General features: G+C 39.9%; 1 protein-coding gene across 7 annotated transcripts in view; it reads right to left on the bottom strand.

Moving 5' to 3' along the window:
* LOC138952552 (ryanodine receptor-like) overlaps window positions 1-7,535 on the bottom strand; it is a 203,506-nt gene extending 195,971 nt beyond the window's left edge. For all 7 annotated transcript variants that reach the window (XM_070324235.1, XM_070324240.1, XM_070324239.1 and 4 more), the window contains exon 1: window positions 7,238-7,535. In XM_070324235.1, coding sequence (XP_070180336.1) covers window positions 7,238-7,297 — 60 coding nt within the window. In that variant the 5' untranslated portion in view covers window positions 7,298-7,535. The remainder of the gene's footprint in view (window positions 1-7,237) is intronic.
* Between the last annotated feature and the right edge of the window lie 6,734 nt (window positions 7,536-14,269).

Below are 14,269 nucleotides of genomic sequence, written 5' to 3'. Positions count from 1 at the left end.
CAAGAGACAGAAATGCTCAGCTGACTTGATGTTTCACGACTGGAAACTTTCAACTAGAATGGTGTCTGTCACCCAAAGCTAGAGTAATACTAACATTAAATGTGTACTGCACTATACATGTGATTAAAAGCAGTGATTGTGAACTGGAGTTTTGACAACCAAGGGCAGCCATTACAAATATCATTTAATTGGTTTCATTTGTGTAGCATAATTCACACTTGGGGGGTGGGGGGATTGGACGACAACATACCACCAGTAAAGTACATTTGTACTCGATGAAAAGTCATGATAATGAAGTTAACTAAACCCCTCAGTATTGTAAGGTAATCCATTTGTCCCTAGCACAGATAATAAAAAATGAATACTTTGCTTGACTGCTGAATGCTTTGTTGCTGTGACAGATTGAAGAGTTTGGCAGAAGCCTGAATTCATACTTCATAAGAAATAACGTCTTTGAACGTCAACATGACTTATAGCTCAATCTGTGTGCTTCAATATCAGTACTGTGATGTCCCTAAAGACAAAAGCTCTCCCCAACCTCCTGTAGAAGTAGAAGAAGAAAAGTTATCCACAATGTTATTGTTACTGTTGTTACAGTAAAACCTGTCTCTAAAGGACACCCTTGGGGTATGGTAATGCTGTCCCTATTAGACAGGTGTCCTTTCTTCACAGGTGGAGGGGCCGGGGCAATATTTTACAAAGAGCACGTAAAAACATGTACAAGACTGTGACAGTTTTGTCAATCCTGGAGTATGTATTTATTTTTCAACACAAAACACAAGGTAAAAACTGAAATAAAATTACTTAAATAAAATTACCAGATCATTGTACAAAGCACAGATTCAGGGCGGTGACAGGAAGAGAGAGAGAGAGAGAGAGAGAGAGAGAGAGAGAGAGAGAGAGAGAGAGAGAGAGAGAGAGAGAATTGAGCTATTGAATACATATGGGCCAACAGCCCCTTTCAATGGATTGAACATGAGACTCACTGAAAATGTGAGTAAACAAATGATACATGTAGCAAACAACAACAACAGCAACATCCCCCCCCCCCCCCCCCCCCACCTACCCCGTTCGCTACACACACTGTGCATTCAAACTTACACAAGTCGGACGTCACAAAGCTAAAAATAGCTGACTCTTCATCGGTGGTTCAACGGGAAATTCCAAATTTTCAAGGTAAAAAAAAAAAAAAAGCTGCTCTAAAGTCAACGCTTTTCTTTTTCCTGCTGGAGATTCCATTTTCAAACACAGTACTGTTGCTTTTGGTTGTGACTGTATCCACAATGTCAATGCGGAAAAGCGAAAGTGAGTCTCCATCTGAACAAGCCACTGATTGGTCAGAGAAGGGACAGGACAACCAATCAACAACCATTTGTGCTACGGCTGCCGAGCACTGACTTGAATAACAGTCGAGTTTTCGAAGTTGCGTTTTCATGTACGTAGTGTCCGTTTTTGACAGTGTTTACACTTCCTACGGTCCGAAAAATCGTGTCCGCGTCCGTAAGTGGCAGGTGTCCGTCCGTTAAAGGTTAGTTATTGTTGAAATCGTGTTCGTTCCATGATAAACTGTCCGTATGTAGCAGGTGGCCGTTACAACAAGGGTCCGCTAGACTCAAGTTTTACTGTAGTACAATTTCCTGATGAAAATCAAGCTTAGTCATCAAACAATGTCCAAAAATAACAGATCTCAGCTAAAACTGATTAAGATTTATTATTTTAAGCCCGTAATTTAGCCCTTTCACTGCCTGCGGGACATCATATGACGTCCTGGGTAACTTGCTTTAATGGGCAACAATCCGTTAAATAAACAAAAAAGAAGAAGAACAACAACAACAATGTGTGTGTGTGTGGTGTATTCATTTAAACATCAAGTGCACACTGTAAGTTGTCAATTCAGGTAAATACAGGTAATCCTTTGTATACAAATATTTACTGGCACAAGTGGCAGGGAACAGAAAAAATTGCAGGATTTTATCACACTCTAAATATATGTTTAGCCTTCAATAGTTTGTAATAAATAGTTTGTAATTGGGCGGGGATATAGCTCAGTTGGTAGCGCGCTGGATTTGTATTCAGTTGGCCGCTGTCAGCGTGAGTTCGATCCCAGGTTCGGCGGAAATTTATTTCAGAGTCAACTTTGTGTGCAGACTCTCTTCGGTGTCCGAACCCTCCCCCCGTGTACACTACATTAGGTGTGCACGTTAAAGATCCCACGATTGACAAAAGGGTCTTTCCTGGCAAAATTGCTTAGGCACAGTTAATAATTGTCTACCCATACCCGTGTGACTTGGAATAATAGGCCGTGAAAGGTAAATATGCGCCGAAATGGCTGCAATCTACTGGCCGTATAAAATTTCATCTCACACGGCATCACTGCAGAGCGCCTAGAACTGTACCCACGGAATATGCGCGATATAAGCCTCATTGATTGATTGATTGAAAGCTTGCACTTCAGCTAGGTAAACATTTGAAACTGAGTCTGAGGTCAGACAACTGACAGCTGATTTCTTTTTTCATAGTCATCGCTCAATCAGGCATCACTGCCTTCATTTCAGTGTGAAGGCTTCCTTCCAGCTGGCAGTGACACAAGCACAGAGCTGGATTACCTGTGTGCAAGAGTCATACCACAGAGTCGGAGCAATGCAACAGTATGAGTGCCTCTGGCATTTTCCTGCTTCTCTGGCAGTGGCATGCTCCAGTGTAACAGCTAGACTACCTGCACAGGGTTGGAGGTGGTAGACAGAGGAGGAGGAGGGGGCATGGCAGTCAACAAAACAGAACAAGGTGCCTCCATACACAACACAGTGGTACCTGTAATACGCTGCAAGTCTTCTTCACACATGCATGCATTGTTTTCTAAACTCCAGCATCAGCAACTGCTGTGTTATGCATCAAAGCTTTACTGCTCTAGTGTAAACAGACCCGAGCCTGATATATAATTAGGCCAAAAAAACAAGAAGGGCAAAGCCCATACGACTCACATGCTTTACACATTTTTCCTACCAAAATACATGTGACCTTGACCCAAGGTCAAGGTCATCCAAGGTCATGCAACACAAAGCTGTTAATTCAAGACATAGGAAGTACAATGGTGCTTATTGGCTCTTTCTACCATGAGATATGGTCACTTTTAGTGGTTCACTACCTTATTTTGGTCACATTTCATAAGGGTCAAAGTGACCTTGACCTTGATCATATGTGACCAAATGTGTCTCATGATGAAAGCATAACATGTGCCCCACATAATTTTTAAGTTTGAAACAGTTATCTTCCATAGTTCAGGGTCAAGGTCACTTCAAAATATGTATACAATCCAACTTTGAAGAGCTCCTGTGACCTTGACCTTGAAGCAAGGTAAACCAAACTGGTATCAAAAGATGGGGCTTACTTTGCCCTATATATCATATATAGGTGAGGTATTGAATCTCAAAAACTTCAGAGAAAATGTGAAAAATGTGAAAAATAGCTGTTTTTTAGGCAACATTTATGGCCCCTGCGACCTTGACCTTGAAGCAAGGTCAAGATGCTATGTATGTTTTTTGGGGCCTTGTCATCATACACCATCTTGCTAAATTTGGTACTGATAGACTGAATAGTGTCCAAGAAATATCCAACGTTAAAGTTTTCCGGACGTCCGGACGGACGGACGGACGACTCGGGTGAGTACATAGACTCACTTTTGCTTCGCATGTGAGTCAAAAATAGGTGTGGTTACGGTAACATAGCCAAAAAAAATAGGGTAGGAAGGTAGGCAATCACTTTTTTTTTTTAACTTTTTTTTCTAATGTGTACAAATTAAACCTACTTGACAGGGAAATAAGTGTGCGACTCGGGCGCTTTCGCTTTCATTGCGTTTTTTGCACTCGTTTTCTTGTGTTTTTTGTTTTTTGTTTTTTTGACAAATGTAATAAAAAGTTATAGGGTCGGCCCCTAAAAATAGGGTAGGTCGGGTTACCGTAACCACACCTATTTTTTTTTTAGGCCTTACAGGGATGTTGCTACACATTCATACCTATAGGACAAATGTCCTAGCTCTTCAGCATCAATAGGACATTTGACCGCTTTCACTTTCACAGACCTGTTTACCCACATAAGTGTTTTGGAGTAATGCTCAGCCCCAAAAATAGTAATCCTGGCACAAAAATAGTAATCATCCAGCATTCGTCGCCAATTACAACGCACATGACAACTGTGTCTGCGAAACGCAATCATGCACATATATCCATCATTCACAAACAAAACACATCAGTCAGTTTTTGTAGTCATCATAATTTCAACGAAGATCACATCAAAAGCACATGCATCACTGATTCTTTTTCTTTTGCTCGTAGTAGGCTTTTTTCAGTGTGTCAAGCGCTTCTCTACTGTACTTGCGCTTGCCGAATGAGTGAGGGCGAGACTTCACCACTAGAAGGCTCTCCAGCGTCTCATCAGACAGACATGATCTCTGGTCAGTCCTGTGCTTTTTCACCCCATTTTTCCATTGAAAAAACAATGCCAAACATGTGAATTGATTAAAAAAAAAAAAATTTTAAAAAAATTTGTTTTTACATTTTTTTTATTTATGAAAATTGTAGTCTTGACACGGATAGCGGAATGGCGTATTTTGTGCAGAAAATCGTAATAAATTACGCCAAAATCGTAAGGGTAAACAGGTCTGCTTTCAGAAATTTCAATAGAACGTCAGAATTTTTTCATTTTCAAGAATGACGCTCGCCGTGATCCCCCCTGTTTTTGACCCTAATGTAGCACAGGATGCCGTTGAATAGCCAAACATGTTCAGCTTTTGTTGAACTTTGACAGGCTTTATTTTTATTTTTCGGTGGCATAACTCAGTGCGCTTTGTCAAAATATCTTGAACTGAAAGCAAAAGCAGACGCAAGACTTAGTCAGTTGGAGTTGTCTCCTATACTCCTAACTTCAATGTGCTGCAGACGGGTGTCACCCAAACGCAAGATCCGCACTGCACAACTTGCACCTGTACACGAGAGTGCTTGGTCGCTTTTTGAAAATGTGTATCTTGAAAGGAACATTAAGTTCACTGCCAGTAAACAATTAATTAAGTGCATACCCAGTGCCAGGATAATTTGAGGTTGGAACAGTAATAATTTAAAAAAAACTTCTAGCACACAAACTATTACAGTTAGCTGAGGACATGTTATATGGTTTTTGTAGGAAAATGAATGCGGATTTTGATTCTGGATTGAAACTGCATCTACTGTGAATAGTATTCTTTCAGTTTCATTAATTACCCGTCTTTTGGTCCTGCGTGTTCTACCTGCGAGTCGGACTGCACAGCGTCAGGTTCCTGAAGTCGCTCGAGTAACTGCTGCATATCAACATCGTACTCACTGTCACAATCATTCTCGTGCTCTAAAGAATCATCTGACTGCAAATTAATATCAGAACTAGTTCCCTCATCTTCCATAATCAGCTGCAGAGCTTGCAAAGTGGTGTACGTTGTCTGTTTAGAACCACATGGCTGCTGTGGCGAAGCGTGCGACGCCATTGTTTACACGGGAAACTCCTCTCTGAGCAGCCAGTAGCAAATCGGCAATCGGAAAAAACGACTTTCCCTATGACGTACCTAGCAATTCCTTCTAAATTTAACCATCCCAACGGTTTACGCTAACCGTTTGAAGATAGCTTACTACTTTTGATCCAGATACGGATGCAGGAAAAGTCGGAATAAGCGAGGACGTCAGTGGACGTCCTATAGGCACTGGGGATGCACTTTACGTAGGACGTCAGCTGACGTCTTACAGGCAGGGAAAGGGTTAACGAATATCGCGCTGTCCGAAGGAATTGAGTTATTATTGGACAATGCCAGCGCTCAGTTCAAAACGATAGGCCATCTGACCGCCATGCGGCTATGTGAATCGGACATTTGAGCCTCTTAATCGGTCTATGTCCGATGTCCGACGCCTAACGACATCCCTGTAATTATATGCAAGTTCAGTGCTAATGAACTATAGAGAACTACCAGCTGCACTTCAGAGAATATACTGTAAAACACCTGGACATTTGACATAAAAAATGTATGATGTTTCCAATATACCAGGCCTCTGTGTTCGGTCATTCAGGCATACCTTTTTGATCTAACGCATATATTCTGACCCCAGGCCAGTCGAATGTTCGATAACTTTATATATAACAAGTGGGACACGTTTTCACTTACGGTTTTGACACAACATTGACAAGTGCGAAGTGTTTTGACACAACAATTTGTTTTGCGGTAAGCGGTTTGGACATTTTGACCAACATGTATTTTGAATGCTGTTTGCCTAACGGACCAATTTTCCTTTAACAAGTCTGGCAACAGCACTGTGGTTCTATTATTTTAAACACATAATTGATACCACATAAAAGAATTGAATGATGTATGCTTTTTCACTTTCAGTATTCACACAATTTAACAATAAAAATGTTACAAAGGAGCAGTCCCGTGGAACCAATTACTGTAACAGGCCTGGTAGTGGCAATGGTGTAAATAATTTCCTGCATAAACGTGTACGCAAATCCTGATACCAACTGGCACTGATGTACACCATGCTGAGGTAATAACTGCAACTTTTGCTAAGAGAACTTGAGGAAAAAAACATTGCTGCATAGCATTAGCAATAGTAGTTATAGTGAGTTACTGATAATGTATGTTGCTTCTTTGACTTGAACTGTGTGGAACTGCTTAAAGATTAGCTCCACCTTCAAACCCGTTCAACATCTTTCTTCTTTTGCAATGTTATCCCAAGATCAGTGACATTGACAGCAGAGTAATCAACCAAAAGTCTGCAGGTCACTTTCTGAACCAGACACCAAACCTTCTATTCCTGTAATTGACATGAATTCACAGGAGTTAATCAAACACCAGTGTGTAAATTACCAACTTTGTTCTTGTTCTTTGTTGACGTTTATATTGTATGATTGATCCAGTACTTTCAACAACTGTTTCTTTTTGTCAGAGCTCAATCAATTAAACTAATAAAATAAAAATAAAAAGCAGTTGCCACAAATGTCAATCGATGAAACTGATTTCACACAATAAGCAGCCTGTTGCATTTTTTCCTAATACGGAACTTTTCACCTCCAAGTGAAACTAAACCCAGCTGACGACATTCTGATGTGTTCTATGCCACCTAACGAAGTGAGAAAACGAAAGTTCAAATGCAAACATTGCCATAGCAGTCTTGCTACTCCGCTCACGTACATTTCCACCGACGCTAGATGTAGATGAACTTACCGTTCGAAGGAATGAAACATCATCTTGTTCCGAACCCCCACCTTCCGCAGGGTCCGCCATCTTTCAGACTCTCAAGACAAGGTGATTCCTAGATTCGGCAAGGGCAAATGGATGAAAATCTCCCCTCAAGAAGCGGAGGGTACGCCGATGTAGCGGGGTTAATCAAGCCAGCGTTAGTGAGCTTGATCCCTCCATATCACACGCACACAATCCATCGGGATCGAAATTATTCGAGCTTAGCCGCAGACGGTCACCGGAACAGCAGGCGAGTGTCTGTTCTGAGTCTGCTGCTGATGCTGCTTGCCGGTGCGATCGATACCACGGCAGACAATTTGTGGTGAGAGACCCGCGCTGATTGGCTGCTTGTCTACGTGTTCGGCGCAGAAGAGCGTGAGGCGAGCCCAGCACACACTTACCTCTGAATGTACGGTTGTTCTGCGAGAGAGAGACTTGTCAGTGCTAAATACCAGCAGTCAGGCACAGATGTGCGTGCATCACGCAGCTGTAGTGAGTCTGTTGTCTCGATTTCTATGTCTGAAAATGGAGACATTCATGGTTATGTCACTGTCACTTTAGCGTCCTTGGCTACGACGTTTTCCCGCGGCTTTCTTCGAAATCTGTAAGAACACAGGCACATGACGGCAATCTTCATGAAAAATAGGCTTCCATTTACCTACCTTATGAGTCTAATGCGGGAGATGTAAAGGAGAAAAAACAAACACGATCCAGACAGACAAAAATAAATGAATAAATCATTACCTTTAAAACTGAATTAAAATTAATAAATAAGTAGTACACAAAATAAAATAAAACATTTTGACAAGCTGTTGCCAAGTCGGCCACAACCCCCTATTCCCCGATCCGTTTAAAATAGTTTTTTCCCCTTTTTCTCTTGTGCTTGTTTTTACATTTAGTCAAGTTTTGACTAAATGTTTTATCATAGAGGGGGAATCGAGACGAGGGTCGTGGTGTATGATGTGTGTGTGTGTGTGTGTGTGTGTGTAGAGCGATTCAGAGTAAACTACTGGACCGATCTTCATGAAATGTTTCATGAGAGTTCCTGGGTATGATATTCCCAGACGGTTTTTTTCATTTTTTCGATAAATGTCTTTGATGACGTCATATCCGGCATTTTGTAAAAGTTGAGGCGGCACTGTCACACCCTCATTTTTCAATAAAATTGATTGAAATTTTGGCCAAGCAATCTTCGACGAAGGCCTGACTTCGGTATTGCATTTCAGCTTGGAGGCTTAAAAATTAATTAATGACTTTGGTCATTAAAAATCTGAAAATTGTAATACTTTTTTTTATTTATATAAAACGATCCAAATTTACGTTCATCTTATTCTACATCATTTCCTGATTCCAAAAACATATAAATACTAGATGAATACCCGTTTCGCCGGGAAGAAGTAGAGCCGAATACCCGGCTTCGCCGGGGACCCGGCTTTGCCGGGTGTACGCCGGCTTCGCCGGCGCACCGTACGAAGGAAGGGAGATAAACGCGCAAAACACTGGAGAAGATAAGGAAGAGTTACTGGGAATGGATGTACAGAAAAACCAAAATCGGTTCAGCGCTGCGCGCTGAGAGCACGTGTTGAAAATTTGCATCGACCAGATTGTGTTTTGGGTGTACCTGAATATGCCCACCAAATTTGAAGCAGATCCATCGAGAACTTTGGCCGTGCATCGCGAAGTGACCAACAGACAGACAGACAGACAGAGAGACACAGACAAGCCGTATATAGATATAGATGTTCTATTTGGATTAAAAACAAGCTCTGAAAATTACAAATATAAAAATTATGATCAAAATTAAATTTCCGAAATCGATTTAAGAACAATTTCATCTTATTCCATGTCGGTTCCTGATTCCAAAAACATATAGATATTATGATATGTTTGGATTAAAAACACGCTCAGAAAGTTAAAACGAAGAGAGGTACAGAAAAGCGTCACTGCTATGCAGCACAGCGAAACCACTACCGCGCTGAACAAGCTCGTCAGTTTCACTCCGTTATGCACAAGCGGCGGACTACGGTCATTGTGAAAAAATGCAGTGCGTTCAGTTTCATTCTGTGAGTTCCACAGCTTGACTAAATCAGAGACATAGATTCAATGTATGTCTCTGACTAAATGTAGTAATTTCGCCTTACGCGACTTGTTTATTAGTAATGACGTTGAACTTGGTCGGTTCTCTTTTTACATTTAGTCAAGTTATGACTAAATGTTTTAACATCGAGGGGGGAATCGAGACGAGGGTCGTGGTGTATGTGTGTGTGTCTGTGCGTGTGTGTGTGTGTGTGTGTGTGTGTGTGTGTGTGTGTAGAGCGATTCAGACTAAACTACTGGACCGATCTTTATGAAATTTGACATGAGAGTTCCTGGGTATGAAATCCCCGAACGTTTTTTTCATTTTTTTGATAAATGTCTTTGATGACGTCATATCCGGCTTTTCGTGAAAGTTGAGGCGGCACTGTCACGCCCTCATTTTTCAACCAAATTGATTGAAATTTTGGTCAAGCAATCTTCGACGAAGCCCGGACTTCGGTATTGCATTTCAGCTTGGTGGCCTAAAAATTAATTAATGACTTTGGTCATTAAAAATCTGAAAATTGTAAAAAAAAAATAAAAATTTATAAAACGATCCAAATTTACGTTCATCTTATTCTCCATCATTTTCTGATTCCAAAAACATATAAATATGTTATATTTGGATTAAAAACAAGCTCTAAAAATTAAATATATAAAAATTATTATCAAAATTAAATTGTCGAAATCAATTTAAAAACACTTTCATCTTATTCCTTGTCGGTTCCTGATTCCAAAAACATATAGATATGATATGTTTGGATTAAAAACACGCTCAGAAAGTTAAAACAAAGAGAGGTACAGAAAAGCGTGCTATCCTTCTTAGCGCAACTACTACCCCGCTCTTCTTGTCAATTTCACTGCCTTTGCCATGAGCGGTGGACTGACGATGCTACGAGTATACGGTCTTGCTGAAAAATGGCATTGCGTTCAGTTTCATTCTGTGAGTTCGACAGCTACTTGACTAAATGTTGTATTTTCGCCTTACGCGACTTGTTATATTTAGTCAAGTTTTGACTAAATATTTTAACATCGAGGGGGAATCGAAACGAGGGTCGTGGTGTATGTGCGTGTGTGCGTGTGTGTACGTGTGTGTGTGTAGAGCGATTCAGACTAAACTACTGGACCGATCTTTATGAAATTTTACATGAGAGTTCCTGGGTATGAAATCCCCGAACGTTTTTTTCATTTTTTTGATAAATGTCTTTGATGACGTCATATCCGGCTTTTCGTGAAAGTTGAGGCGGCACTGTCACGCCCTCATTTTTCAACCAAATTGGTTGAAATTTTGGTCAAGTAATCTTCGACGAAGCCCGGACTTCGGTATTGCATTTCAGCTTGGTGGCTTAAAAATTAATTAATGACTTTGGTCATTAAAAATCGGAAAATTGTAAAAAAAAATAAAAATTTATAAAACGATCCAAATTTACGTTTATCTTATTCTCCATCATTTGCTGATTCCAAAAACATATAAATATGTTATATTCGGATTGAAAACAAGCTCTGAAAAATAAATATATAAAAATTACTATCAAAATTAAATTGTCCAAATCAATTTAAAAACACTTTCATCTTATTCCTTGTCGGTTCCTGATTCCAAAAACATATAGATATGATATGTTTGGATTAAAAACACGCTCAGAAAGTTAAAACAAAGAGAGGTACAGAAAAGCGTGCTATCCTTCTTTGCGCAACTACTACCCCGCTCTTCTTGTCAATTTCACTGCCTTTGCCATGAGCGGTGGACTGACGATGCTACGAGTATACGGTCTTGCTGAAAAATGGCATTGCGTTCAGTTTCATTCTGTGAGTTCGACAGCTACTTGACTAAATATTGTATTTTCGCCTTACGCGACTTGTTACATTTAGTCAAGTTTTGTGGTGAATGTGTGTGTGTGTGCGTGCGTGTAGAGCGATTCAGACCAAACTACTGGACCGATCTTTATGAAATTGTACATGAGAGTTCCTGGGATTGATATCCCCGAACGTTTTTTTCTTTTTTTCGATAACTACCTTTGATGACGTCATATCCGGCTTTTTGTAAAAGTTGAGGCGGCACTGTCACACCCTCATTTTTCAACCAAATTGGTTGAAATTTTGGTCAGGTAATCTCCGACGAAGCCCGGATTTCGGTATTGCATTTCAGCTTGGTGGTTTAAAAATTAATTAATGACTTCGGTCATTAAAAATCTGAAAATTGTAAAAAAAAATAAAAATTTATAAAACGATCCAAATTTACGTTCATCTTATTCTCCATCATTTTCTGATTCCAAAAACATATGAATATGTTATATTTGGATTAAAAACAAGCTCTGAAAATTAAAAATATAAAAATTATGATCAAAATTAAATTTTCGAAATCAATTTAAAAACACTTTCATCTTATTCCTTGTCGGTTCCTGATTCCAAAAACATATAGATATGATATGTTTGGATTGAAAACACGCTCAGAAAGTTAAAACGAAGAGAGGTACAGAAAAGCGTGCTATCCTTCTCAGCGCAACTACTACCCCGCTCTTCTTGTCAATTTCACTGCCTTTGCCATGAGCGGTGGACTGACGATGCTACGAGTATACGGTCTTGCTGCGTTGCATTGCGTTAAGTTTCATTCTGTGAGTTCGACAGCTACTTGACTAAATGTTGTATTTTCGCCTTACGCGACTTGTTACATTTAGTCAAGTTTTGACTAAATGTTTTAACATAGAGGGGGGAATCGAGACGAGGGTCGTGGTGTATGTGTGTGTGTGTGTCTGTCTGTCTGTCTGTGTGTGTGTGTAGAGCGATTCAGACTAAACTACTGGGCCGATCTTTATGAAATTTGACATGGGAGTTCCTGGGTATGATATCCCCGGACTTTTTTTTCTTTTTTTCGATAAATACCTTTGATGACGTCATATCCGGCTTTTTGTAAAAGTTGAGGCGGCACTGTCACACCCTCATTTTTCAATCAAATTGATTGAAATTTTGGCAAAGCAATCTTCGACGAAGCCCGGGGTTTGGTATTGCATTTCAGCTTGGTGGCTTAAAAACTAATGAGTGAGTTTGGTCATTAAAAATCGGAAACTTGTAATTAAAATTATTTTTTTATTAAACGATCCAAAAACAATTTCATCTTATTCTTCGTCATTTTCTGATTCCAAAAACATATACATATGTTATATTTGGATTAAAAACAAGCTCTGAAAATTAAAAATATAAAAATTATGATCAAAATTAAATTTCCGAAATCGTTTTAAAAACTATTTCATCTTATTCCTTGTCGGTTCCTGATTCCAAAAACATATAGATATGATATGTTTGGATTAAAAACACGCTCAGAAAGTTAAAACGAAGAGAGGTACAGTAAAGCGTGCTATGAAGCACAGCGCAATCGCTACCGCGCCAAACAGGCTCGTCACTTTCACTGCCTTTTGCACTAGCGGCGGACTACGTTCAGTTTCATTCTGTGAGTTCCACAGCTTGACTAAATGTAGTAATTTCGCCTTACGCGACTTGTTACATTTAGTCAAGTTTTGACTAAATGTTTTAACATAGAGGGGGAATCGAGACGAGGGTCGTGGTGTATGTGTGTGTGTGTGTGTGTGTGTGTGTGTGTGTGTATGTGTGTGTGTCTGTCTGTGCGTGTGTGTGTGTAGAGATTCGGACCACACTACTGGACCGATCTTTATGAAATTTGACATGAGAGTTCCTGGGTATGATATCCCCGGATGTTTTTTTTCTTTTTTTTCGATAAATACTTTTGATGACGTCATATCCGGCTTTTTGTAAAAGTTGATTGAAATTTTTGTGAAGCAATCTTCGACGAAGGCCCGACTTCGGTATTGCATTTCAGCTTCGTGGCTTAAAAATTAATTAATGACTTTGATCATTAAAAATCTGAAAATTGTAATAACTTTTTTTATATAAAACGATCCAAATTTACGTTCATCTTATTCTACATTATTTCCTGATTCCAAAAACATATACATATGTTATATTTGGATTAAAGACAAGCTCTGAAAATTAAAAATATAAAAATTATGATAAAAATTAAATTTCCGAAATCGATTTAAGAACAATTTCATCTTATTTCTTGTCGGTCCCTGATTTCAAAAACATATAGATATGATATGTTTGGATTAAAAACACGCTCAGAAAGTTAAAACGAAGAGAGGTACAGAAAAGCGTGCTGTGCAGCACAGCGAAACCACTACCGCGCTGAACAGGCTCGTCAGTTTCACTCTGTTTTGCACAAGCGGCGGACTACGGTCATTGTGAAAAAATGCAGTGCGTTCAGATTCATTCTGTGAGTTCCACAGCTTGACTAAATGTAGTAATTTCGCCTTACGCGACTTGTTTCATTTCAATGTCTTTGGGTGTGACTGGGTTGTCTGAGCATCAGTCGTCGTAAAGGTTGTAGTCTACTGACCTTCCCGGTTCTGGAATAACCGAATAAAGTTATCAACGGCTATAGCACACTGGGCGACCGCAGATATTTTTCTTACTCGCGTGTTCAATGATTTGGTTAGCGGACCGCTGCCCAGCTGCTGGCAGCCATGCATCGCCGTGACCTGGGTATCCAGAACTGCTGGAAATGTGCTATTGCTGATGATCATTGGAGAAAAAAATGTTGCAAGTCAGCCTTCAATATTATATCCACGCTTTAACAAAAACTAATCGAACACTGAGAAGGAATTGACAACAGAACTCTCGATGTGTCAGTGTGCATTTCTGTGAGTGATTGTGGTACGTGGACATGTCACAATGGGCCCAGGATCTTCCCTTATTCATTTTTTTCCAGATTGCGCCCCTCTCCATCCCACCCCCTTTGTGACACAATAAGGCTGATGTCATCAAAGGTTAATCCAACAAAAATAGCGGGCAAGCTCTCTTTCAATGACAAAATACCCCAGGATGGATGCCAGCTAGAGCACGGTCACTCCATGCATCAGTTGGACTGTG

Source organism: Littorina saxatilis, linkage group LG17 (assembly GCF_037325665.1).
Source record: "Littorina saxatilis isolate snail1 linkage group LG17, US_GU_Lsax_2.0, whole genome shotgun sequence".
In the NCBI taxonomy this organism is placed as follows: Eukaryota; Metazoa; Mollusca; class Gastropoda; order Littorinimorpha; family Littorinidae; genus Littorina; species Littorina saxatilis.
Note: the sequence above shows the minus strand (reverse complement) of the source record. Positions and strands in the feature narration are given on the sequence as shown.